Source organism: Netta rufina (assembly GCF_964035555.1).
Source record: "Netta rufina genome assembly, chromosome: 7".
NCBI classification, from domain to species: domain Eukaryota; kingdom Metazoa; phylum Chordata; class Aves; order Anseriformes; family Anatidae; genus Netta; species Netta rufina.
The window spans coordinates 20352397-20380203 of NC_140130.1; the positions used below are offsets into that span (position 1 = coordinate 20352397).

The 27807-nt window shown below is 38.2% G+C and overlaps 1 protein-coding gene across 1 annotated transcript; it reads right to left on the reverse strand.

Moving 5' to 3' along the window:
* Positions 1–342: 342 nt before the first annotated feature.
* Positions 343–27715, reverse strand: HTR7 (5-hydroxytryptamine receptor 7; the record flags this gene model as incomplete). Its single annotated transcript, XM_084290552.1, has 2 exons — positions 343–1093; positions 27189–27715. The coding sequence occupies 2 exons, from the start codon at positions 27713–27715 to the stop codon at positions 343–345; spliced, it is 1278 nt and encodes a 425-aa protein (XP_084146678.1).
* Positions 27716–27807: the final 92 nt, after the last annotated feature.

The window sequence follows — 27807 nt, forward strand, 5'->3', positions numbered from 1 at the left end:
CTACTAAAAGTTTTGTGGGGCCAGGAGCCAAAGGAATGGGTTGGTCTGAGCAACTTTGCTCTTTCCTCACTAGCAGCTCAAAGATCCTGCACTACATTTTATGCTCCTCTTTCTGTTATCTAGCACTTCAGTTCTTCTCCCCTGTGACCAAATTCTTTAGATTGTCATCTTGTTTCTCCGGTCTTGCTAGAACTGGGGGGCTGTACAGGAATTAACCTTATAACCCTCCAGTGTCTTGGTGACTATTAAATGTGTTCAAGAAATCTGCTTCTTCCCATAGCTCTTTCAAATCAAAGCTAATGCAACAAAACAATAAATTACCATAGGAAAGGATAAGTGACCTTACAGAACAAATTCTGGCTTTTCTGCAAGCTTCAGAGCCTCATGCATTCCTGCAGCCGATAGTTTCCGGTTGATATTTCTATATCTGCATTGCAGGAGGTTGCGGTAAGTTGTCCTCAGGTCCCGATTGAAGAAGGCATATATAAAAGGGTTAATGAGGGAGTTTGCATAACCCAACCATAGAAATGTTCTTTCAACCCACAGTGGGATACAGCTGCACGCTGTACCACAGATAAAGGGCCTGGCAGTTGAGAGGAGAAAAAACGGCAGCCAGCACACGGTGAAAGCCCCAACAATAATTCCAAGTGTAGTGGCAGCTTTCTGTTCTCTCTTAAAGATGGAAATGTTTTTCTTGTCGTTCTTCAGGAGTCGTGAAAAGTTAGTACATTCTTCCGATTCTTTGTGCAGTTTTACAGCTCCATTCATAGAAATCCCTTCCATTTCTTCTGGCCGGGGAAAACCAGCAAACTTGTGTTTGGCAGCACTCCTCTTAGCAGCTTTGTAAATCTGATAGTACATGAAAAGCATCACTGACATTGGGATATAAAATGCAACTGCTGTGGAGTAAATTGTGTAGCCAAAGTCTTGACTTATCAAACAAACCTTTTCATCATTTACGTTTTTGGCCCAACCAAAGAGCGGGGGTATGGTGATGGAGGCAGATAGGAGCCATACACACAGGATCATTTTAGCCATACACTTCCCGTTCTGCCTTACAGGATACGTGAGAGGTCTTGTTATTCCCAGGTACCTAGAACAACAACATAGAGTTTTTATATAATGCAGTGGTTAACTAATAAGAATAATTTCTCATAGTCTGCTATTAAATATAATATCTTTAGCTAAGGTTTCTGTTTTTACATTTTTCAATGCATGTATTTCAAACTTGTAAATTCGTGTATATACCTTTCACTTTAAGATTTATGGTGCTGGTATTTTGTATAAAAGCTCTTTCCTAGAGGGAAATCTCTAGCCACAAAGGACTGGGATTTTAATGCAGTTGTGCAGTCTTCATGCAGATAATTAATTTTTTGGTTATTAAGGAAATTCTGAAACCCAAGTTTTATTCAGCTAACTTATGCAATCTTGGTGTATAGACAAGTGCATGCTCCACAAACATATAGTATATTTTTTGAGTGGATGTTTAAGTTCAAAGAAGCATGCATTCATCTTCATTCCTTTTACATGTTCATCACTTTTGAAGATCCCTGCCACTAATCTGAGATGATGAGTTGTCTTTCTTAGTTTCACATTTCAGACAGGCACTACAAACTGTAAACTTATGTCAAGAGTAGATTATTTCAATACTACAATAATTCTTTTTAACATCATTTAACTAGAAATGACATTTATTCGATATCCTAACTTCTACCAAACAAAATAGCAATCTATCACAGTGTCAGTTCAGGAAGACCTGTGAAAAAAAAAACAGTTTTACCAGAAGCTAAGTTTAGAATGGTAAATAATCATAAACAGACAAGAAACATGTTTACAACGTATCAAGTTTTCATAGAAAAAATGAAGTCTGCTGACAACTTCCACATTTCCAAAGCTATGAGAGATTAAACCACTTTTTTCTTTTTGTTTGTTTGTTTCTTCCTAGTAAAACATTTATCACTATTGCCTCATACAGCTGAACAGCAAGATCCTAAGCTTGTTTGCTCTCAACTACAGAAGGTCTCCTTATCTTCTCTCTAATGATGGGAGCTTCTCTTAGATGGCATTGGATGTTTGGTGGCTTTTGTTGTTGTAGTTGTTTGTTTGTTTCCACCTAACATTTATACTTGAAACTTGGTTTTTGCTCAGCTGGAACTTAACTTCCTGTTAACTTCTCAAATGGTTCTTTTGTTCCCTCCCACACTGCCCCCCCCCCCCCCCCCCCCCCCAAAAGGAAGAATTTTGAGAAAAAGCAATGTGATTCACATCGCTACCTACTCATAAAAGACATGGTTTCACATCAGGTTTCAGAACATGGCTTGGGTTTCAAGAGGTACCAGCATTCAATTATACAGTGAAGGTTTTGGAAGGTTATAAACAAGAAATATGGTAATATGAGTATATTCATTTTTATCTGAGAATTTTTATCTGAGAATTTTTTCCTCTCCCTATTCACCCAGCAAATCAAAATACAAGTATTTTCCCAGCTCTGCAGAATGCTGCAATGTTGATTTTACTGCAATGCAGTAAATTATGGCCAGTGCTGCTGCTTTCAACAAGAACCCAGGTATGCTACAGTATTGGAAATAAAAGGATGCATCATTTCATGATCTGTTCTGATGAGTAACAACAACCACTGTCAACAACGTCATTGACATTTATATTACTGATATGGCAAGTTTTATGCAAAGGACAAACTGGTTTATTGTGTCCTATTCTTGAAAGCAAACACAAGCAAATGACAGCAGCCCTCTATTGTGCCAAAGAAGTTGTGCCTGGTGGTGCTGTGAGCTAGGAGTATTAAAATTGGCTGGAATTAAGACACTAGGATGTATGAACATGGATCACAGCATTAGAAAAGGTTGTTTCTTGTCCACCTCATCATCATCTTTAGAACATAACCATCACCCCAGTGCCAGGGGCCTTGGGCATACTGTAAATGTCACGAAGATTTCTATTTTACACAATAGTAGCCAAAACTAGTTGCACTGCTAAGGAGGAAGACTTTTCCAAATTGAGGAAAGAGGAAAGTTGCTCAAACCAACCCATTCCTTCTGGGACAGCAGTGGCACACCCTTAAAATTTGTCTGAGCATAGCATGACTTAGCTACAAAAGAGCTAAATGCACCGTTTGTGCAGAAAGCTTCCATATCACTTACAGTGTATTGCTTAAAAAAAAAAAAAAAAAAAAAAAAAAAAAGTTGAAAAACTATTACTCAGTTGCTCATTAAAAATAACATGATTACGAGGTGAGCTTCATTATGTAGCCAAAATAGTTAAATTAGGTTTCTGTGAAAATCAGATCTGTGGGCTACACACGCTGAATGCCTAGTGAGGTATCAGAATATAACAAAAAGAATTAATGAAAGCAAAAGTATACTGAAAAGTCTTAAAATTTATTGGTTTTGCCCTGGCACCACTTTTTTGGGGAAGCTATCTGAGCTTCAAAAATGCTATTTGAAATTAAAATACATTAATTAACATAAAAATATACCAGCATCCTTTCTGCCTTATTCATTTTGGTAAATGTAGTATGATGGGAAAAAAGTCAGCAGGCATAAATGAAGGAACTTTATCTTTTTATCTCTATATGAAATCTATTACCCTTGAAAACTTACTTGCAACTTCAAAATAATGTAAATCATTGCTGTTGTCTAATACACTAGAGAGTGTCCAAGACTTAATATATTCATGAGTTTCAAAAATGTGTCAAATTCATTGCAAAAATATACTTTGTAATGTTTAATCTTTAATTACTACCTTCAAAATGACTAGAGGTAAATCAGCTGAATTTACCGTATCATTCCAAAAATACGTAACATCTTGAGGCATTAATGCTGGGAAAGATTGAAGTCAAATTCCCCAAAAAAACTATTTCGTGTATCTCAGACATCCACATGTCTGAAAGAAGTGTCTTGGACTTGCTATTCTGAGATGTTCCTTTTCGATGCCATAGATGTTTGTTTTGATCTTGGCAGGAAAGAATTCATGCCTCAGTTCTCAGTGGTAAGAAAAGGGCAATGCAATTTGCTATTCTTCCTCTGTGGACTTTCCTGAATACACAGCTATGCCAGACAGGGCTTCTTTACCACCTATTCATATTACACCCAGCACAGTGGGGACTAAATCTAGGTTATTCCACAGAAGCTCCCTATTGCAGGCACCTGGCCTTTACTTCTCACTCTGCATTGTCTGATGCTGTGTGCAGCACACCCAAGTGCAGGATCCTGCCCCAAACCACTATGGGATCACTGTTATAAGCACGACACATGGTCTGGTCACAGCCCTGCTGCCTCTCCAGAAAGGCGTGAATGAAAGAGTGAATGGAGGGAAAAGAGCACAGAGAGCCTAGATACTAGCATCTAGAGCATACAACAACAGAAAGAAGATGGGAACTTTTCTTGAACTACATCACTGAAATCTGGAAGACAATCCCTTGCTCAAATAGCTCAAAGTAAAAACAGAGAATGTAGACCAAACAGAGGGAAATAGCGAGGGGCAGAGTAAATTTGTTTTTAAAATAATGTGTAAACCTATGAGCACATCCCCAATTCTGGACTAATTTCTTTTGATTTCTTCTCTTTCCTATTGGAGGAATAGAAATTGCTTCCTGTGCTGCAGTCTTGTTCAGGTGTGAGGCACAAGGGGTTCCCAGTCCTGGGGAGGAATAATCACTTGCCATCCCCTTTCTGTAGTTCTGCTCATACGTAGGTGCGAAGAGTTTCCTCCTCCTTGGAGTGCTATCATCGACTATTGTGAACAGCCACCATTTGCCACATTTACAATAACAACAATGCAAAAGTTAAATGAATAAATCAATGAATAAATCTTTTTTTTTTTTTTTTTCCTTAATAAAGATCTGGCTTCCCATGACCTAGTGTTCTTTCCCAGTACCTCTAAATTGTTACAGACAGTAATAAAACCAGTACAACTGTATAGGAGAGCATTCAAGGTTTTCTGTTTGGTTTTGTTTTGTTTTCTATCTGTCTTTTTGATGTTGATGTATTACAATGATCTATTAGAACCATTTTTGTCCCACAGGGCTAACACAGTCTCCATTGTCACTTTAAGTGCAGATCACACAGGCATTTGTTATGAGTGTGCTCAGTATGCTAAATACTACAGAAAGCATTGGGCTGTAGCTTACATGGAGGGTAGGCAGTGTATCACAGAACAGGAATCCACAGACCCTGGTTCCCATCGCTGGCACGTCATTTTATCTTACTGTGACTCTTTGTATTCCTTCTTCCCATCCGTGCTTTTCTTAGCTATTTGCTTGTTGTGATGGCTGTCATATTCTACTGCTGGCACAATGATTATCAGGACAAGAACTGGACTGCTACTGTGTGCCACTTGATGTTACTAGATATTGAAAAAAAAAAAAAAGGCAAAAAACCAACACCCTACAGGCTCAATACAATTTCTTTTATTGTAAATAAGTTTACTTTATTCTCTAACCTAGAAAACTGTAAAAAATAGTTTGCTTTTTCTCCACTTCTGTGAAGTGAGTTCACATAGGCATCTCCTCCTCATCAAAAAAATTTCCATGAAGATATTTCTCATCATCTGCTTGTGAGTAACTCTCCATTTGTGACTGAAGCAATTCCATAGACACAAAAGAAGATACAAATTCTTTCTCCAAAAATAAAAAAGTAGCAGTGCCAGGCATGGTAGCATTTCAGGTTAACCAAGCATGACTTTTTTTTTTTTTGTTGGCTTTTTTTTTCCAGCAGAAAATTCATTTTTTTATTTTTTATTTTTTTTGTTTCCACCTGAGAAAGCTAAATATCTGTTATATTTAGGCTGTAAAATGGAAATTTGTTCATAGCTAGACTGGAAATTTTGAGATAGATATATTCCCCCCACCTTCTGATTTATGAATAAAGCAAACTGAGACAAACTGAAACTTAACAGCTACATCAACTTCAACAACAGAAAGAAAATAGTATTAGGATAGTCCAATTTACCTCTGTTACTTGTCTGTGACGATAGTCAGAGTTACAGAAAGATAAATAGCTAAGAGCATTAAAACTGTTTGAAAGCCTCCTGAACAACCCAATAGTAAATTGAATGAACCATGACATGGGGATTGCTTATGCTTTTTTTTGAAGCACACGCATATAATTCCTTTGTCTCTTGTCTCCATGTGCTTTATAAGTAGATAGAATTCGATTTTAATTAGTTCACGTTTGTTTCTAAGACTTTATCTGTCTGGTTACTCCTTATCACTGACCTTATCTATCACTTGGTTATTCCTGAATCAGTTTAGCATCTGCCATGGTCTGACCTTGCTTTCATGAAGCAGATCAGATTACCATGGAACAGAACTGGAAAAGCTATAGTGAAAATTATACAGATGTGTATTACAGCTATTTCTATCAGTGAAAACTATCAGTGAAAACTATACAGATGTGTATTACATCTATTTCTATCAGGAATCTGATACTGTTCTATTATCACTTTACTATTTGAGTTGGAGTTGAGCTTAAGCTGGGGTTTTCTGTTCTATGTATTGAAGCTAAAAAGCTTCAATACATAGTTCTTTGTATTTGCTTCTTTGCCAACCCACAGCTATACAGTCCTGTCTAATGATTCGCCTGCCATAATAACTTATTCTGAAGAATGATGCAAATCTTCTGCTCTTCCTTCAGTGGCTGTGGTTCTCTCATGATCTTCCACAATTTTTCTGTTCAATTCAGTGCAACATTAAGAGATACTTAGCAAGAATAGAAGAAAAATGCCATTCCTAAAAGCTATCAAGCATTCAGAACCATCCCTATACCAATCTATCTAGAATTATTTTTTTTTTTTGCTTACATTTTGGTATATTAAAAGACAAAATAAATATAAAAATAGCATACTGAAACAGTGGTCAAATCTATTATTTTTGTTATGGTTACACTGACCATCCTAACAGAATTTGTCTTCTTTTCAGAACTACTGTGTACCTGCTGAATAGGAAATGCTTTGTCCCACAGAACTGCATTTAAACAAATAAGCTATACAAACTGATCAGAGAAATATTATTCTTATCACATATTTAAGTAATTGAGATGGAAGCAAAGGGGCAAAAACACAAAAAGACTTAAGTGGTGACGCATAGGAATTAAAGTGCATGACTATGCACTTTATGTTATGGTTTATGTTATGATATGAAAAGTGACCTTGTTAATTATTGTATGATGGCCTTGATACCTGCCTTTCTGCAATAGAGGCTGGCCTCATAATCACTTCACGATAAGTGCCAGTTTATTGTTACAGAAGAGGAATATATTTCAGAAATATATAGTAACAGAAGTACTCTTCTTCACAGAAGTTACTGATTCCATTGCATACATGACAGCTTTTGGAGTATGTATTAGATCACTTTAAAATGTAGACATTAAGTATCGTGCAGTTTCAGAGTGAGACAACAGAACTAAGAAAATCAAACCATTAGTGAGGGCAAAAAAAAAGACTTTGTTCAACTTCTTCTGTGCTCCATCTGGCTAAACATTGCATCTTTTTTATGCAGTGAATTAGCACATAGTCTATAAAAAGCCTCAGCACAGTCTCCAGATTCCACTTAATTGCATTTGCTAGAAATGGTTGAGGTCCTAATTTCTCCTTTGTAGTCAATGTTGAATGCTGTAACATGAAAGACCTTAAATGTATGTAGTGGTATCTATTATGTTAGAAGCTTACTCTTCATGTTTCAAGTTCAACATTATTCATACTATTGAAATAGTGATACTTAAATTGTGATGTTTGGAATAATTGTAATGAAATAGTTGCTATGCTTTCAGCAAGGTTAACATGTTCTATTATTTCTCCTTTTGCTCTCAATTAAATATATTTCCTATAAATAACTTATCATTACAAAAGGAAGACATCCCTACTGTTGGAGTGGATATATGTTAAATACAGTATTGTGCTTTTATTGTTCATAGTAAATGTTCTGATGATCTTTCTTTTCCTCAAAAATTATTGCTTATTCTTGATGGGACTCAAGAAGCATATGTTTTCTGGCAGTAGAAAAAGATTAAGTCAATCAAAACTCTTCATTCTAAAGGAATAGAATTTCCCTAGTAGAAGATTATGTTCTCCTCTCTTACCTTTCTCTCAGTTTTCCTGTACTTTCATGGACTCCCTTCCCCCTGTATCAGACATTTTAATATTTATTTTAATTCATTCTTTTATTTCACTGATTCTATTTTTATTTCACTTTCTTGCTCTGCTTTATTTATATTCCTTTCTTAGTTCTGTATATTTCCTTCTTAATTTTTGCCTACTCATCTCAGACTTCTGTTCCACAGAAGTCTGCTGTCATTCTAACCAATTTGTAACAGCCGTATTTCCAGAAAGATATTTGCAATGTCTTTCCATTCAGTCTTTCTCATCTTAGTCATAATTTCTATAACCATATTCCTCTTTCACTTCAGACCTCAGAAAATTTCTTTTAGCTGTTCTAACCTTTTGCCTCTCATTTTCCCACTGCATGATTGTCAAAGTATTTGTCACCAGCTACTGCCTTGTTCTTAGCTACCTGGCAAAACAGTTTGGTAGCCTTTGGTTTTACTCTGCAAATGATACGCTGGATGAAAGAAAAGGTCCCAAAAAACTGTTGCTGATTTTTTTTTACATATATATTTTTTTGCAACGCATCCTAAATATTAGATAACACATATTTCCTGGCCAGTATTATACAATTACACAAATAAATGTATTATAGAGTAAACCTTAAGGGATCACCTGTTTTCAGCAAATATTATTGTTTAACATGGTATGTGTGTATTTTCCTTTCTTGTATCTTCACCGATGATGTAAAGATAGGAGAGATAAGAAGGGAAACGGGTTTCATCCCTCACAAGCCTCCTAGAATCTAGATGTATTTAAAAACTGAAGAGGATTGGAAAATAAATACTTTGAATGAAGTTGCACAGTGTAATGGAAGATTTCCTATTTTTAAATGTTTACAAAGTGTCTACATTCTATCTTTGTGGGTTTCTTCATCTCTGTTCTTCCATATATATGCGGTTTGCTTAGTAATTGCAATAGGGTTAATTATAATTATATAGCTCAAAAGCGCTTCCCACCCCACTCCTCGATAGATAATCTGTAACACTTTAAAAGTTCTCTAAATATGGGCAAGTCACACATGGGTAGAATCCATTTTTCCATATACTGTTCAACTATTTGCAAAGTTGAGGGAAAATAAATATTTTCATGCTTTTCTAGAAGAAACAGCATAACTGTGTCATGGGGGACACTTTGCCCACTTCTGCCCTTTCTCCCCTGCCAGAGTTCCCTTTTAATTTTATTTTATTTTTTAACATTCACTATTTACCTCCAGTAACGAGCAAGTAATAGTGCAAGAAGTGAAAAGGGAGTCAAAAGGCTCTTCTTAATTTTTAATTCCTTACCAAGAGTGAAAAATTATATAATCAAAATACACAGTAAAGTAAAATTTACTACAACATACTATCTGAGAAGACTAGACCAGGGAAAGCTTTGTTCTAGGAAAGAAAGGGAAAATACACTCTCATTTTTTCCTGTCTGGTTGTGTTGCAATGTTCATGTCAGATTGGGTGTACAGTAAAACAGAAGTTCAGGCTGGAATAAAGCTGGGGAAAGGGATTGTATCTCATATAGCCTTATGAAAAAGGTAGAAAAGAACTAGTTAAATCTGAAAAGGTAAAATGGGTCTGAGGATGACAAGTAACTGATTTGCTGTGACTGGAGAGGGCAGCTCTGTCAGTCAGCTTGAGGAGTAGCATAAGAGATCTTGAGCATGAATGCATATGATTCAAAAGCTGCTGAGGAGGGATGAGGTTTGACTTGAAATGTTTCTTAATGGTGTTACATGGGACTCAAGAAGGGGGAAAAGCCAGAGATGGGCTGGGATTTACTTATGTTTGTTCTCTTATCAGTTTAGAGAATCTGAATCAGCAAGTAAATGGATGGGATGAAGGACCAGACCACTGGTTACTGGTAAGATACTGGCAGAGAAATGATGTGGCTCTATTCTTTTTTTTTAATTGCAATAAAGAAATTGGGGAGGAATGTTTTAGGACTGGAAGTTATCTTTATGATGGCCTTTAGTTTCTGAGAAGTTAATTTCATACCCTGATCCTTATACCCAACCATTTCTATCTCCTGCACAATAAACTTCACTGGTGTTCTTGCAATTAGACACAGTCTGTCAGAAGATGGGCATTAGCCATGATCTTTTGCTGAAAGCCTAATGATTAGAGGATCTAAATCTTTACATGATCTATCTGCTCATTGGCCTGAGCCATTTATATAACTGAAAGCAAGCTTCAAGTTCCTGAACTTAATTTGATCCTATGGGCTAACTAATATAGGAAAAACATGATAGCTGGATGTCATCAGGATAACCCAAGTTGCCCAGCTGATAGGCAGAAACACTCCAGACAGCTGATATTGGGAATAGCTGCTGTTAGGAAAAGTTTTATTTGCTGCTTTGCCCTTGCTGTGGGGGAGAATTACTTTAAGCAAAGATGTGGTTTCTTGAAGTATCAGCTGAGATGTAATGTGTATTCTCTTAAACAGAGGCAGTTCCTGAGCAAAAGAAAATAGAGGAATGGAAAAGAACAAAATCTACAGACTAGAAACTGAAAAAGATACCAAACCAATATTTTCCTTTTCTGGGTTATCCCCATCTTACTTCTCCCATCCCTCAGGCCCAGGACCTTCATCAAAGCCAATGAAGATTTCAGGTTCTTGCCAGAGTTTATCCTACTTCTAACATAATTCCCCTCCTCCTTCTTACTGACTTCAGAGGATTTGATTCTCCAGCTCACAATGTAGTAACAGAGCACACATCTCTTTCCCCCTCATATCCTGACTGGTGTTGCCTGTGGTAAAGACAAGCACTTGTGATTCCAGGCTAGCCTGCTGGCTTCAGCCAAGCCATAGGAGATGTGCCAGGAGACAACCACCAGACGTGCCTCAGCTTTGGGACTACCCTGTTCTGTGCAAACATTCAAGTAGACTGTAATAAAAACACCAATGTGTTTTCTCTCAGTTTTGTACTCTGACAGTCAGACACCAACACAAACATCCCTTAGGTGAGCAATGAAGCAGTCTGAGGCCTACAGTGTCTGCAACGTGTTTTGGCCAACATGTCAGTCTAATGTAATCTCCTCCCACAGATACACAGGAACATACATACACAAACACACACACCAGATGACCCCTTTGCATACAGCAGCAAGTGGGTCCCAAAATGTATGTGCTACACAAATCGTGAAAAGCCTAGGAAGCTCTAGGAGGGCCTTCAGAAAAGGTGCTGAAGTGCCTCTGGTCAACACATGGGATGCTGCCTGTGTGGATACAGCTGGGGCAACCTGGAAACTTTCTCAGGACTAGTGGTGGAGACATACATTTGGGATGGGACACCAGGCCTTTAAATTGTTCTCAGGAGGAAGATGTCCAGGATGTCCAGTTCAACACTACAAAAATGACAAACATGGAACTCCCCAGTTCCTGCATCCAGCTCTGCTCTGACTGTTCCTTGAGCACCATACTGACACAAGATGCAGGCATCCTACACACATTGTTTTTTTGCAGGAGAAGGCCTAAACACACAGGAAGAGAGATACATAGAGCTCTGTTCTGAGCGATCGGGGAGCCTGAATATCAGGGTTTGCCCTGATACCAGGCCTTCAGCCTACATGCAGTTTAATTGACCTGCCCAGAACCACAAATGAGCCTATAGACCCTTATGACAGGGTCACTGCAAGCCATGGTTAGTGCTTTAATTGCATAACCGTTTTTTATTTTTTTGCTTGAGGTAAGCTAACAGGTATCTTCAACTAAATGTGTGGGGGCTTGATTTCAGACCTATGAAAACTGTATTTTTTTAAAAAAGAAAATGCTTGTCAGACTCCCATAATGTAAAAATGGCTAAGGTGATTTTCTCCAGCTTCACTACATGAGTCACACTTGGGTTGACACTAAACATCAGCTTAAAAGGAATTATTTTGAAAGTTATAATGGTGTTTCAAAATGAAAGCCTCCTACAACTTTAACTAGAAAATCATGACTGATCTCTTTAGTACAATTAAATGAAGCATTTCAGAACCTTTCATAGCATAAGTAAGTGATGAATGAAATGAAAAATCACAGCCCATTGAACTGATAATACCACTATATTAAACCAAAGTATCTTCAGGGAATAGTTTTATTTAAATGTGATGATATTTATGTCCTCTCTCTTCCTTCCTTGAATACAAACAATTTAAGCATAATATTTTCAGACAAAGCACTTAAGGAACAACCCCTTCTTCCCTCCTCCCCCTTCTCTCTCTTCCTGTCTCAGTAGAGACAGGAAAAATTCTGGAAGGACCTGGTCCAAATACTCCTCTTTGCTTCTCCATGACAGTGATTTTGCAACAGCCCTACTGAACCGTGATATAGTCATTATGGGTGAATCTAAATACAGAATTGATCTACTTGGACATTTTTGGCTTTGGCCATTGTAGTATTTGCCTGAAGACAAGTTTGAATATGTCAAAAATTACAGCGGGATTTTGCTACATTCATTTGGGCCAGATATGTACAAATCTGAAATGTTCACCTCAAGTTTAATTTTTTTACCAAAGCTCAGCAGGGAAGAAAAACACAGAATATCAATAGATCATGTTACACAGGAAAATCTAAGTTGAAAGCATAAAGCATCTTGTATAGAGTCTGTATAGTGTATAGATTTCTCTATAATATTAGCTGTGGAAATGTCAGCCATGGGTACCTACTGTTCCTAGAAAGTGGGCACCATGGGTTTTAATTCCAGCCCTTTCTTGAAAAATACTTTTAAAATATTGTTGTTAGAGTTCAGTGTAAAACATACTCTTCAGTAACGTAGCCCTCTCACAAAGGAACTCTCAATGCACATAGGTCCGAAAGCAAGAAGAAAACCCACTAAGAGAATAAAAGTGGGAAATGGCAACTCTGGGACTGCGACTGAGGTGCTAAAGCAGCAAAAGTATCTAAGTAATTCAGTTTCATAAAAAAGTCCAACATCAAAAAGTCACTGTATGTCCTCACACGAAGGTATATTCTGGCTGACTAACTTGGATCGGTGATTGTGAGTACTACTCAGTGCTACTCAGTTGTGAGTAGCAGCAAGCAAAGCTTGCTTGTAAGGCTTAGTCAATTAAAAGAAAGGAAGAAAGGAAGGAAAGAAGAAAGAAACCATGAACCATGAAAGAAAAGATGAACCAACCAAAAAGAAAAGCATGAGATAGGGAGTTTGTGATAAATTTCCAAATTCTGAGCAATTCAATCATTCCAGGTACCACTCTAATCAAAACAATAGGAGAATAAGCTTCTTCCGCTCAAGTCACATTCTTACAGGTATCTAGCAGTGATTTGTGAAAAATTAAAAGAGTCATACTGTGTTTTATGAAAGCTTTAAAATCAGCCTTCTTTCTGAGTTCTATGAAGGAAAAATCCAAAGTTTACTTTTATTATTTTTTGTTTGTTTGTTTGTTTTTTTAATCCTAAGTGCACTGGTTAGTTATGCACTGGTGGCTGACTCTTGCTTTTCACATTTAAGCAAACAAACTGAACCAGCGTGTTCTGAAACATAAGAAAACTTCAGAAGATAATTCCACTTGTGTTAGTTTCAAAAAAAAAAAAAAAAAAAAAGTGAAAAAATCATCCCAACTGCATAAAATATTTTGATAACAGAATGTGTTGTGTTTATGTGGCAAGGTTTTGATAGTGTAGGGCTGCAGGGGTGGCCTCTTTGAGCAGAGCCCAGCAGCTGCCCCATGTCAGATCAGAGCCAGCTCCAGCTGCTCCAAAAAGGGACCCACTGCTGGGAAAAGGGAGCCAAGCCAGAGAGCAATGCTGGTTGGGCCTCTGGGAGGGAAGACTGAAGAAAGGGAAAGAACTGCTGTGCTACAGGAGCTAGCAGATAGGAGTGCTTGGGTGCAGGAGGTAAAAGATGGTTGATGGAGAAGGGAGGGGGGGAAGAAGGTGTTTTTTTTTAGTTTGTTTTTAGTATCTCAGTGTTCTAGTCCACTAATGATAGGCAATAAATTACATTAATCTCCCTATGCTGAGTCTGTTTTGCCCATAAGAATAATTCGTGAGTGATCTCCCTGTCCTTATCTCAACCCTTGAGCCTTTCCTACTGTATTTTCTTCCCCTTTTTCTTTGAGGAGAAGGAGTGAGAGAGCAGTTGTGGTGGAGCTCAGCTGCCCAGCAGGGTAAAAACACCACCCAGAACAATCTATTCTGATCTACTACAACTCTATTTTTTTAAAGATGCAGACTCTGGAGTTGCTTCTCTTCTACAGCAGTAAAAACATGTCTCACTTCCTAATGTGAATAGGGTGCTATCATAAAAAGTAATCATACATGGTTTTGTAAGGAGAAGCAGTGGGATGAAGAGAGCACAACTTGAGGGGAAGGTATTAAGGAAGGATGGCAAAAAGTTAGATCAAGTTGTGTATCTGCAGCTTGAGAACCTTTTAGAAAACAGTCCTTTCCAACAGAAACTTGTGCAGTGGGGACTTATCAGAATATAATAAGGTGATTCTTTCCCTCTAAGTCAGTCAAATAGCTATTTGTTTGTTATTAGCAGTATATTGCCTGCTAAGTTTGTGGTACAGAATGAGGTTATCATATCTCATCTTTCATGTCAGTGAGTGTGAGGTCTAGTACATCTACCACATCTCCCAGTCAAACCTCATTTATTTCCTTAGCACTTGTTTAAACAAATTTATTTACAACATGATTATACACCAGATCCCAAGTTTTTCCTTCACTGCAACACTCCTGCTTCTTGTCATTTCCTTTGAAAATATCTCATCCTGTGATATTTTGGAACTTCATTCCAATAAATAAATTGATCAGATCAAGCTGTCCTCTATAAACTGGAAGAAGATTTCTGTAGGAATTTAACATAATCTTATAAGCATTTATTCCCCTTGCAATCACTCAGCATTCTCAAGTCTACACCCCAGATGCCCTTCAACTGAAGGAAAAGGCTGAAGGCAAGAAACATCTAGCGATGAAAGCTAACTGCAGCAAAACCTGAACTGTGGTGGGTAAAATTGTACATTTAGCCCTTCTCAGCCACAGGATATAATAGTTTATTTGCTATAATATTTACTCATTTCCATCTAGTGGGTTTGAGAATGAAGAAAGTAGCTAACTTGTACTCCACTCCAACAAACTTTGAACCTTCTGGGTCTTGCTCAGACCTGCTAGACTGCAGATTCATGTAGCCAGCATTTTCCAGCTTGCTGCATCAGTAGAATTTCATCTAGATCCAGAATTTTCTACTTCCCATTTCAGACATCACTAGGTCTACTTTTGTGAAGACAGTTCCAAATAGGCTTAGACTTCTCTAAGTAGGAAACCTAAGAAAAATTTAAGTCAGGATTAAGTGTCCTTTTTGTCTCATTGAATAAGGGTCTGCATACAAGAGGCTTCCAGTACAGCATATCATTTTCCTTCAGCAACATCATTCATATTTTTCATCATTTTTAATATCATGCAAAATCTGCAACACTAAATATTTTAATATAGAGAACAAATTCTAACACAACAGAAACTGCTACTAACCAACTTCACAGGCATACAGAATAAATCTTTTGCTTTTCTCCTGTTGAGAAAAGGGGCTTCTGGCCCTCTACACTTGGGCCTTTTGTACAGAATGACAAATATGAGGCCAGATTCAACTACTGGTTATACACAAAAAAACATTTCTGCAGATCAGGGTGTGTGTGGAGTCACAATTCTTTTAAAATACTCTTTCATATTCCCCAGAATTTAGAGCTATACCTTTATGCCAAAACACAAATAGGTACAGCTGATGATAGGCCACGTCCCCCTCCCAAGTCTTTAAAACTAGTGGGATTTAGAGATTATCAAGGATCCCATTCATTTTACAGACGCTGCGACATACAGGAAAACAGTGAAAGATGTAGAATCAGCAGAAGGAAGCCCTTCTTCTCCCCGCTCAGTGAGTACATCTTTCTTTTGCATTTCTCAGCAACAGGTTGGTAACACTAAGGTTCTTCTGAGATGTGGTGGTATCAGCTGTGTGTAGATAAAGACTAAAATACCCAAGATTTATTGCTGTGCCTACAGTTTCCAGTAATCTCAGTTCTAATTGCTAGACTAATATCCTCAAACATGTCTTTGAATTTAGGAGATTAACTTTGTTATCAGCATGGGATGAATCACCACAGATGAGCCTATGCAGTTCTCAGGTAGCTCACCAAGAACTACAGGTGTTTGGGATATTTGATAAGATGTTCCCTTCAGCACCTAGGCAGCACTGCAGAGACTTAATGTTAAGTAACAGATTTTAGAAATATTAAGCCTCCTTTTATATTTAGTTCACAGGCAAATGGTCCACCATGCCATTTTAGTTTGGATTATTTTGGAGGGGAAAACAAAACAAAACAACAACAAAAAAAAAAAACACAACACACTTGTGTTCTGCTAATGACCAAACTCAGGTAGCAAAAATAGCTTTTTAATATGGGACAATAGACTCTTGAGAGACTACAATTAGCATTGTTGATAAAACTGCTTGTGCTTGTCTCCAGATGCATATTCTTAAGGTAAAAGGGAAACTAAAGTACGTAACAAGCAAAAAAAAAAGTCTTTAGAGCTGGAGCTGTATTATTTTTAGATCAAAACATCTTATTAGACTACTAAAGAAAAGCTTGCATCTTGCCAGCAGCTGCTTTGGGCCACGTGTTGTTTCCAAGTAATTTGTGGCCAGACAACAGACACTGACTTTGTTCAGTGATTTAGTATTTCAAATATTTGTTAAATGTCTACTTCTACAGCAAATAAACAAAATTTAGCAACCCACATGAAGAACTGTTTACAGAAAGTTATTCTGGCAAATGGTCTGTGTATATGAAATATTTCATGACAATCACAACATGTTTTTATGGTTTGTATTCATGATGACAGAGTTATGTTGCAAATTATACAATAAGTTTAGATAATAGCTTGTACTTCTGTCAACTGTGCTCATTCCTTCCATTCCCACCTCCTAATTTTTATCTATCACCAATTTCTAAATACTGGTTACTGGAGTAAATCTCTTAAGCCAGTATTCTTTAGTTTGATTCACAATTCTCTACATTTCCTAGGGTAGCTCTACATTTCCTAGCTCTAACTAAGAAGAACACACTACAGACAGGCTTTTCTTTCTTTATTTTATTTTTTTTTTGTAGTCACATTGTGTGTCTGTCTCCAAAGATCTGCAAGCCTAATGTTGAAATACATTGTCCCTAGTTTCTAATGCATCTCTAATGAAAAGCAGTTAAATTTTAAATAAAGTACATAAGAAAGCTCTGTATCTGGGATTCAATTTCTCTTGCAGTGGCAAGAGGCTGTATCTCTGACTGAAGGTACTTAAAACACAGCTCATGAGAAATGATGATTCCAGTGCCAGCAAGGTTACAGATCAGTGTTCTTCAGTGGGAATAAAAGCAGCAGAACTGCATCGAAGGTTACTGGGAGGAGACCTCTTGATGGCCTACATCTTCTACAATAATAATTTCTCCCCAAAAGACTAAAGAATTTTCAACTCACAAAGGTCAAAATTAATTTAAATGAAAACTAGCAATTTAATGTATTTCAATATGGAAAACTCATCATATGGTGAGTTAGAAGTAAGAAAGTTTGTATGCAATTATCCCACAAGAACCATCCCCTTGCAGGCAAGCCTTTGCTTCTGGTTCGGTTTTTACCCAAGTCAGTGAGTGTATGAGATACAGCAAACTTTTCCTTTGGTCCCTGAGCAGTTTTCCTACCACCTTTAAGACATGGCTAACTGCTGCTTGCTCCTTTCTTTGGATTCCCCAGCTTGCCATCCCCTGCAGACCTACAGCTCCCAGTGCGAGAAAAAGTGTTATCCTTCCACATGGCTCCACGACCATTCCCCGTGGTCTCCTTAAAGGAACATCAAAAAATGTAACAGAAATGGACAAGCAACTTTCCTTGTGGTTATATTTTTAATCTACACTTCCACAAGCTACAAAACTTGATTTCAAGTTATTGACAGTACCTAAAAACACCCATTTCCTTGATATATCTCAGGAAAAAACTTTGTTGCCAGCTTTTTCATCAAGAAACAATGTACCTCTAAGAATAGATTTCACCCTGGTTTCTCATATTTTTTTTTTAAAGTTATTTTTGTAATGTCCCTCCTTGCTTTTGTCTTCTATACAAATCATGACCATTTTGCTGTATATATAGGAAATAATTGTAAACAATTATGTTAACCCCCTCTGTGATCTCTTGTGCTGGCTCACAATTTGATAGCAGAAGCCAGCATAAGGACGGAAAGAACATCTCTAGAACTCAGTACTGCATGGATTTCCTTGCACATCTCTGTTTGGCGTGATACTGGAACAGCTGGCACTAGTAGAATTTTAATTCTTGTCTCCATCTTGCCCCCCCAAAATGTGTTTACTGTTAGACTTGAATCACTACCTGATTTGTGTATATGCTAATATTTATGGAACCACCCTTATGTATCAGATAATCGAGATGTTCTGTATAAAGCTTCCTGATTGAATGGCAAGGTAGGAGAGGAAAATCAAAGCTGCTACATTCATTCTTTAATTTTGTTATATTACTTCAAACAAATTGAAAACAAGTTTCACTCAGATGCATATCTTGTAGTGAAGTCAACAAAAGTGAACAGCATGTGAGTAGTGGCAAAGAGCTATGAAAGTCCTTGTAGCTTTAACTCTATAACTGAAAATTTTTACTCTTATCTTTGCAAAAGTTTCAGTTTTGTGCATCCACACTCAATATTTGCAAATGATTTAAATTTGTCACATCATTTTCATCTTCCATTGTTACTTATGGCCAAGACAAGCAAATTTTAAAATTGGGATAACATGGGATTACATATGGGTTGCAGTAATATCCTTAGGCTCATTTCAGAGGAGTTTTCATGATCACAAGGACTGAAAGGTAACTTCTGCATGTTTTGGGGTGATAAAGTTGTCAATATTTTGCCAAGTCTAGCTTTTTATATATTTAGGAAAGCTGTAACAAGCGATACCTACTACGACAGCAAATATTTGCCTCAAATTTGTGATCTAACTCCAATATTAACTCAAGCTTCAAATTAAGCAGGCAGAACCAATGTGTGTTATTAGCATTTCTAGCTAAATTGATGCTCAGACTCATTTAGAAGCAGCTTGCTGACTCCCCCCTCTTCTCTGCACAATCTCTCCTCCTGTCTCCCTAGAAATACAGTTTAGATGTGAAGCATTCCCACTGCATTACCAGCAGCAACCTCTTCGTGAAATTCTGCAATGATGCTATGAGGAATCAAGCGTCTCAGTGTCACTGAGTAGACCTGGAACAAGAGAACTTGCCAGCCTGTGTGTGTCAAGTTTGGCAAGAGTAGAACAATCCTTTAGAAGTAGTTGGCTATGAAGTGCGATGTGAAAAGCTGACACTTGTGAGCTTTCCAGCCATAAGAAGTTATCCTCACCTAACACTAGTGACCATTTGGAAAAATTGCACTGAGCACTGATTTATGGCACTTGTATTTTGTAAAATCAGGTACCAGAATTGGTAGTTTCACTCCCCAATCTTTATTGTATGATAACTGCATCTTGGCAGACTCAGCTGTTTCTCCAGCACTTTCATGTTCATGCAAAAACTGCAACGGGCAGATCTTTCTTCAGATTTCCTATTCTACACGGAAAGGACCAGATCATTCAGATCTTTATGTGATATGCTGAGAGGAAAGAAAAAAAAAAAAGGTTTTGTAGTGGAAAGACAGAGATATGTCATAGACATACATACAATACCAACTGTAGATTAAATGGGATGTTCTGTTTCAAAAGTTGCAACAATTGTTTTTATAAAACATTTCAAACTCAAAAACAGTATTAAAAATAATACTGGATCTCTTTTAAAGAAATAAGATATTTCCTTTATGTAATTTACAAGGAATTTATAAATAAAAAATATTTTTTCAGAGAAAATTATTCCATAAAAAATCAAAGAATATTCCTTGACTAATTTCTGCTCCTTTAGAAGGCTGTGAAAGCATGTTACCAGTAGTGCAGTAGTAGAATAGCTTCAAACACAGTGCAATAACCACAAATACCTGATTGTTTCATTCTATAGTATTTATTCAGTTTGAGAAAAAACATTCTAGGCAAATATAGTTTGATATCAGTGTACAGAGGTTATACTATGCTATAATACCATTCTGATAAGTATTTGTATTTTTGTGATTTATATTAGGAGATATTTCTGAAAGCCCCCTTCAAAAACTGAAGGGAGTGCTTCTAGCATTTTATTATTCCTTTGAATCTCGAAGCAAATCCAATCTCACTCATGGAAACTCTTTTTGTGACCTTGACAGGAAAAATCACTTTTCAAATGTCTCCCGAATGCCCTGCTTGGCAAAAATGTGAATTAATATTCCCTTACCTCTGATTGTCAGGCTCCTATGAAATGTGGGGATGAAATCACAATAATTAGAAACCCCCAAATCACTTCTGAAAACTCAGCCAGTGTTAAGCCCTGGTAAGAGCAAGCAGAAGATAGTTTCATATGTGGGGTAAGAACTTTTTTTATTACCACTTGTTTTGGTAGTAAACAGACCTCCACTTTATTCCTGAGTTGTTAACTCTTTACAAAATGGCCCATCTCTTAGAATTCTGTTAGAATGCCTTTTATTTGCTACCTCCTATTCTTACAGTGCATAACTAAGCCTAGTTATGAGATATAATATCTGTGCAAAGATGTAACAAAGCAATTCCTATGGCCAAGAACAGATTACAGTGTAAGTAACTCACTTCTTGCAGGCTGCCTGCACGACATAGGAAAAGACACCCGAAGATGCCACAAAAAGGTACCTAAAGCAGTTTGATCATGTTAGCACAGCACAACATACCAGCTTCATTCACTCTCTTGGAACTGGCTGTCAGTGAGAGGTACACATTGCACTACCATAAACTTCTTAAAAATGCATTCAACTTCCAATTCTATTTCTTCAACTCAGGATTTGTGAGCAAGAATTAATGTTGTACCTCTTCTCAATGTAAACATAAAACAGATCACAAAACTGTTTAGCAACAAACACTTTATAAAAAGAAACTAGAACAACTTGAACATCCAAGCTGACTAAATTTGCAAAACTACATGGAAAGGAATAAAAAAAAGCCTTTTTTTTTTTTCTGAAATAGTGTATGAAAATACTGCTCGTATCTTTTTTGAGCTAGACAAGTTATTTACAGACTCAGAAAGAGTACAGTTGTTTATTGGGTTGACCAATGGAAGGAATGGATCTTGTGATGGTGATAGTATTTAGGAATTTGCTGCCATATTTATTGATCACAAAACTTTATTCTGCAATATAGACCTCAACTCTATCACATACAATTCCTTTTATATTTTTTTTCCTCAATGTCTCAGTTATTTATATGTGAATGGAAGCTTTCTGCTTTTCTCAAGCTTTCAGTGACATCAGACCTCTGCTGCTTGCAAGGTGTGGGGAACTTAACCTTGCAAAGATACAAAGGAACACACTTCACATATAAGTCAGTGAAAGTTAGAAGATTCAATACCTACAGACTGTGTCTGAAGAAAAACCTTACAACTCATGACTTTTGTATCCTATATACATCCCATACCAAGGTTCTCTAAATGTAGTGTAAAGTAGGGTGCCTCAGAATGGGAATCAACCAGAGCCAAACTCCAAGCAGGGATCACAGAGCCAGCTGGTGCTAGCCCATAGGGTCTACCAGGACAGTCGTCAACTAAAGCAATGATAAAAGTTCTTGGACTATACTTTGTTCAAGACTGTACACTGAACACATTCTCCTGGACCTGAGGCCACTGAATGTGGGTGTTAATATCTACTCTCGATCCAAAATACATTATGGATTTTTTGATATCTAGCTGTGCATACATCTACATATAGATTCTAAAGAAACCAAGCAGAGCTAACAGCACAGACTGCAGCCTTTTCCACCCATGCCCTAAGGGCAAAAGAGTTTCATTTCGAACAGGAAGACACACAGGGCTCTTAGGGGCCATTAGACTTAGGAAATTGCTGACAGGGTTTTCAGGTCACATTATCAGTTTTGGATGTGGGCAGAATTTAGACACCTGGATGCAATTTTAAGTGCTGAAGTCTGTATTTGAATTTAGTCCCAAGTTCTTCCTCTGAGGCACTGGGCCTCTTAAGTTCCCAGGCATGCACCAAGGAACCGTGAAATGGGTAAGCATCTAGGGAGGGACATCTTCTAAGGTGAAGCATAAGCATTCGTACTTATTTTGGGCATTGTAAAAGATATCACACAGGGAGGGGCGAGAAAACTGTTCCTTGTCTATAAAAAGCTCAGGAACAACAAAAAGCTCCACTATTGTTCCATTTGCGTAAGAATTGAAAATCCTCATCAATTTAATGCAAGTCTGGAATACTCATGAATTGCTGGATGAGATGCAGACTGGAAAAGTTCCCCCAAAAATATTTCATTACTTATGTGGGTGTGGGGAAAGTGTTATAATTCTTCAGCTATAGTTATGTTACTTTATTACTTTCTAAGCCAAAGAGTTATTTTTAAATTGAATTAAAAATTGCTACTTATGCAGTTATTCAGTGGATAGTCTCCAAAACAGGATTTCTGTAGCTATCTTGGGTCAGAAGAACGTGATGAATCAGCAGGCAAACAACACCAGTTTAAATTCAATTAATTCCCTTTCCATGTTCATTCACCCACTGAAATAGTTTGCATCTTTCCCTTGTAATTCACTCGCAGCATTCAGACACTCTTAAATGTAAAGGAATCTAAATGTGATATATTTTATTTATTTCAGAGCCAGCAAAGTGGACCTTCAGGAGAAAAAAAAAAAAAAAAGCTAATAAGAAATGTTTAAAGTAGGTTACTGAGGCACGATTCACTGAGGCACAATTATCTTACCAAAGTCTCTCTGCTACCTTTCTCCAGAGCTACCTCTCATATAATGAAAATAGTGAGGGTAATATTGATTATCCAGGTATCAAGCTGTCATGCCTGTTTGATCCTTACAAAATTTGGAAAGGTAGAAATATGCTGGTCTCCCTGTCATGTCTGTTTTTACTTCTGACAGACCTGTCCATAAGCAGATAGCGTCCTCCCAAAGTGAGGGCTTAAATAAGGTAGAGATAACTCAAAAATAACATGTTTATCTCGGGTCACCCTAATAAAGAAGGGTTTTGTGTTGTGAAATAGAAGGAAAGATATGAACTGAAAAAAGCATAATGGTCCAAAATTTGCATCGTTACAGACATTACCTCATGATTGCCACAAAATTTAGTTCTTTGTAGATAACAAAAATGACTTGTTCAGACTAGCATGTGCACCCTGTACAAAGTTGGAGCTCTGCATTTTAGAGTACTAGCATATACTTCGCAGTCTTAACATTTGTACAACTTAGTGTGGAAGCAACTTAAAAAGTACAAGCAGTTCTATTCAGACTCTTTAAAGAGATTTTTTTTGAATTTTTGAGTTTTTGTTTGAATCTCACATCCTTGTCCTCAAGAGCACTATTCTTGAATTAAGCCAGCCCTTAGACATTTGGTGTTTATATGCAAATTTCAAATGTCAATTTAAAAATGCAGTATGTATGTATCCTATTTGGGAACCTGTGTTTAGACATAGAGTAGCGAGGATGAAAAACTTAATGTTGATGCCTACCCCTGGAGTCAGAATTTTCATGTTTTGGGTCACTCTACTATTGCTGTAAAAGAACATGTTAGTCTCCCATTTGCTGTCCTGGAGGCCTCTCTATAAGCCAACTGTCTACAAACATGAGTGAAGCATTTTGCTGACACTTTTAGAGCCATGCTGTTTTCTCTAGCTAATCTTACACATAGAAATAAATAAATAAAGGGAAACAACAGGGAAAGGAAAAGAAAAAGGCATAATATGAGACATTTCTGGATTATTTCTGGCAGTAACACACTCCTTTGGAACAGACTGCCCAGGATGTGTGCAGTTAGGAAAAAAATGTGTTTGTTTTTTTTTCCCCCAACAGAATAAAACCAGTCCATTGGCAGACTCCGTGATAATCCACATCTCTAAGAGCTTTCCAACTGATAGAAATCCAGCTGAAAAATGCATCCACCATTGAGGGCTGTGCGGCAAAATTTCTCACACTTTGTGCAGTAGGCCTGCCAGCTGCTGGCATTCAGTGACACGAGCCAAATAGCATATATCTGTACAAGAGAAACAAATCAAAAAGCCTCTTGAATTTACTCACTTTATCCTGTTTGGAAGGGCTTCAAGCTTCTTTTTTTACAAGCTATATTTGTTTGTCTATCAAACCACACTACCTCTCCCTAAAAACCTTGCCTAACAGTTTGTAGTGACCCCCCCCCTCCTTTTTTTTTTAAAGATTAATTCAATAGTAACATTTTTTTCAGCTATTTACCTTGATAAAGGTATATCTGATATCTGCTTCAGGAAGATCTTAGAAGTTTAACAATGACAATGTGAGAACATCTAACTTATCTGCTGTCTCTGCCCTGCCTGCAACAGCTGCAGCTTTCCCTTCAGGAGAGACTTTACTAGATGACAAATGCTTCCAAAACTATCCTAAAGAGCCAGGTGGCAGTCCAGTTCATAATTATTCTCAAAAAAATGTTCAGTTTTACCCTATCTTAATCATTCTCCCTTAGCAAATGTGACAACAGGACCACTTAATTGTGCTACAAGAAGTGTATCTGATGGCACCCAGGACAGTGGCCAAGTTGAAGGATGGTGATGTCATTCACTCCTGACCTGCTTCTGGATTTTCTGGTTGGTGTCATATTTGTATTCTTTGCACTGGGATTATAAGGGCTCTATCACCACAGATCTTCTCCTCCTAGAAAATATAAAACATGCAAGTGTTTGCACCAAACCCATGGAAAAGGGTCCTTGAGAATACAGTCCTTGTGAATATGGCCTGAACCTCTAATGCACTATATACATATACACAGGAGATTTGCAGACTCCTGTACCATATACAATACTTCATCTAGAAGTATTCATTTTTTTCAGAGGTATGTTTCCATCACTGAATAATTAAAGCTTTCCTAACTACACAAATGTAAACAACTGTATGTAAGCTAGAGCCATTAAATCAATCCAACAGTGGTGACATTTCATCGTTCACATTTAATTTTCATCATCTCTTTGGTCTGCACATTTTCAACATACACACTTTTCAAAGATTAGTCAACATCTCATGTTAATCGTTGGTCTGTCTGAGCAGTGTTACGACACTATAAGATTATTTATTTGTAAATAGCATTGCAAATCATGGAGTTTTTAAATTCTTTATTGCCAAGTGGTAAAGACATTTTGCTAATTAATTGCTAGCTTGCCTCCTCTTCTTTACAACATTACCTATCTTAACTACATAATGGATTTGGGTAGCAAAGGTTAAAGCATCATGATTGACAGAATTTTGACTTCAAATAGGGAGTTGACAACAGTATAATTAATTATGAAGAGACTGTGCTCAATAAGCATTCAGTAATAGAAGCAGGAATATGCAAACGCTAGAAGAGAATAATTCTGTTTTAAAACAGTACTTGTTAATGAAAAGCAGTAATACATAATAGGTTATATTCTGTTCTAAATATATAGCTGTATCTCTTGTAATTATTTGTTTGGGGGAAAGTGAGAGACCTGATCATTACTGTGACCAGCCCAGGCTCAGCATACAGCAGTGATCTCAGATGTTAAGCTAAGCAATGAAAAAGCATAAAATGGAATTATTCCAATGCTACTATATCACACATCCTTAATTGGATAAGAAAGCTTAATTGTGTTAACCTGTCTTAAAAAGGTTATTAGAGATGGAGAGCTCAGACATGGATCTCAAGAATGATCAAAGAATGAAAAGATGTTGAGAGTGTGGAAAAATGAAATGAGCTATCTTAAAAGTTACTGGGATAGAAAAACAGAATAATGTTGGGAAGGAATATAAGCTTACTCGTATTTTCTTACGATACTAGAATTAAGTTAAAAGATGGCAACAAAAGATTTCAAGGCAACAACAAAATCCTTTGATACTCAAAGTTAGTATGTAGATTTCATTGCTACAAAGCGCTTCGCAGCATTCAGGTAACTGCTAGCCATTACAGAATTCACAAAACAGAGAGCATTCAGGGCAGGAAATGCTTATAAAGAAATGACGTTTGGAAAGTTTTGAAATGAATATAAACTGTGATGCTTCTTGGCAGGAAACAGCCTCTGGTTATTGTGGGAAAGTCTGTTTCTTTGTAGAAACCTAATGCAGAGTTGTATCTAAAAACTTTCTGCACTAGTCAGCCGGGGCTAGATATTGGACTCTGATAAACTATTACAACCTAGTTCAAAAGTTCTTCAGTTTCTGCTAGTTGTGTTGAGTTGTAAGGAAAACAGTCTCCCTCGAGATGCTAAAATGACTGGTATAGGATTTAGGCTGTGGAAGAGGGAAGTTACAGGCTACATCTGATTTTAGAGTGGGACCTGCATGGAATAAAGGAACCTGTTAGCCGAGAGCAAAATACAAGATTTGACATATGGCTATCAGAAATGCCTAAGTTCTTCTTGCAGTCTGTATACTCCTTTTTGCTCCAGTGCCTGCCTGGAGCTGCTTTTGGAAGATGTGAAACACTAGTGAGGACTGCTTCATAGTGGTGGTTTCCTTTTTTTTTTTTTTTTTTTTTTTTTTTAAGGGGATTGCAGATACATATACAAAAATGCAAATACTCGAGAGCTATTTTTCCTTCTATCGTATGGTTATTTGGCCAAAACAGTTCTGTTAGTTGAAACTGACCTCATCTCAGGGAGTACTAAAATAACAGTAAAAACCTGATAAGCTGCAAGTCCTGAGCCTTCTCTGCTCTGGTGAAACTCCACTGAACTCAGGCTGCTTATGCTGGCACTAGCTTTAGAGGCAGCCCAACCCTAGCCATACCACAAAGGAGTTTAAGAGGTATCCTGCACATTTCTCAGCCTCTGCAAAGACCCACCAAGTTAGGCAGGGGGTACTGGGGCGTGTGGACTGTGCTGGCAGCAGGCAGCACCGGCTGCTGTGGTGGAGCCCTGAGGGTGCAAGAGGACCCAGAGCTTGTGGCCTGCCCCTGGTGTGGCGGCAGGGCCACCAGGGTGTCAGAAGGGACTGGCAGTGGTCCCACACCTGCTCACCTGTCAATGCTGATCACGCAGAGGGTCATGATGGAGGCTGTGCAGCACATGACGTCCATGGCGATGAAGACGTTGCAGAAGAGGCGCCCGAAGATCCACTCACCGCCGATGAGGTCGGTCACACTGACAAAGGGCATGACGGCCAGGGCAACCGAGAGGTCGGCCAGGGCCAGCGAGACGATGAGATAGTTGGAGGGCTGCCGCAGCTTCTTCACGAAGCAGACGGAGATGACCACCAGGCAGTTGCCGGCCACGGTCAGCAGGGTGATGAGGGAGAGGACGGCCCCGATGACGACCTTCTCCACGTTGCCGTAGCTCAGGATCTGCTCCCCGCACTGCGAGTCGTTGGCGGCCGCGGGGCCGGTGGGGGGCAGCTCCGACGGGGCGCCCGCCGGGCCCAGCTTGGCCAGGCTGCGGGGCGGCCAGGAGCCGGCGATCATCCTCCCGCCGCCCAGCGCCCGCGGCTCCTCGCCGCCCAGGGGCCGGAGCTCACCGGAGAGGCGGCCGCTGCCGAGGGCGATGACCATGGCGGCGGGAGCTGCCCATGGAGCCCCCCAGCCCACCCCACCCCACCTCTCCCCACCCCGCCTGGCCGGCTCTCCCCGCCGCCCGGCCGGCT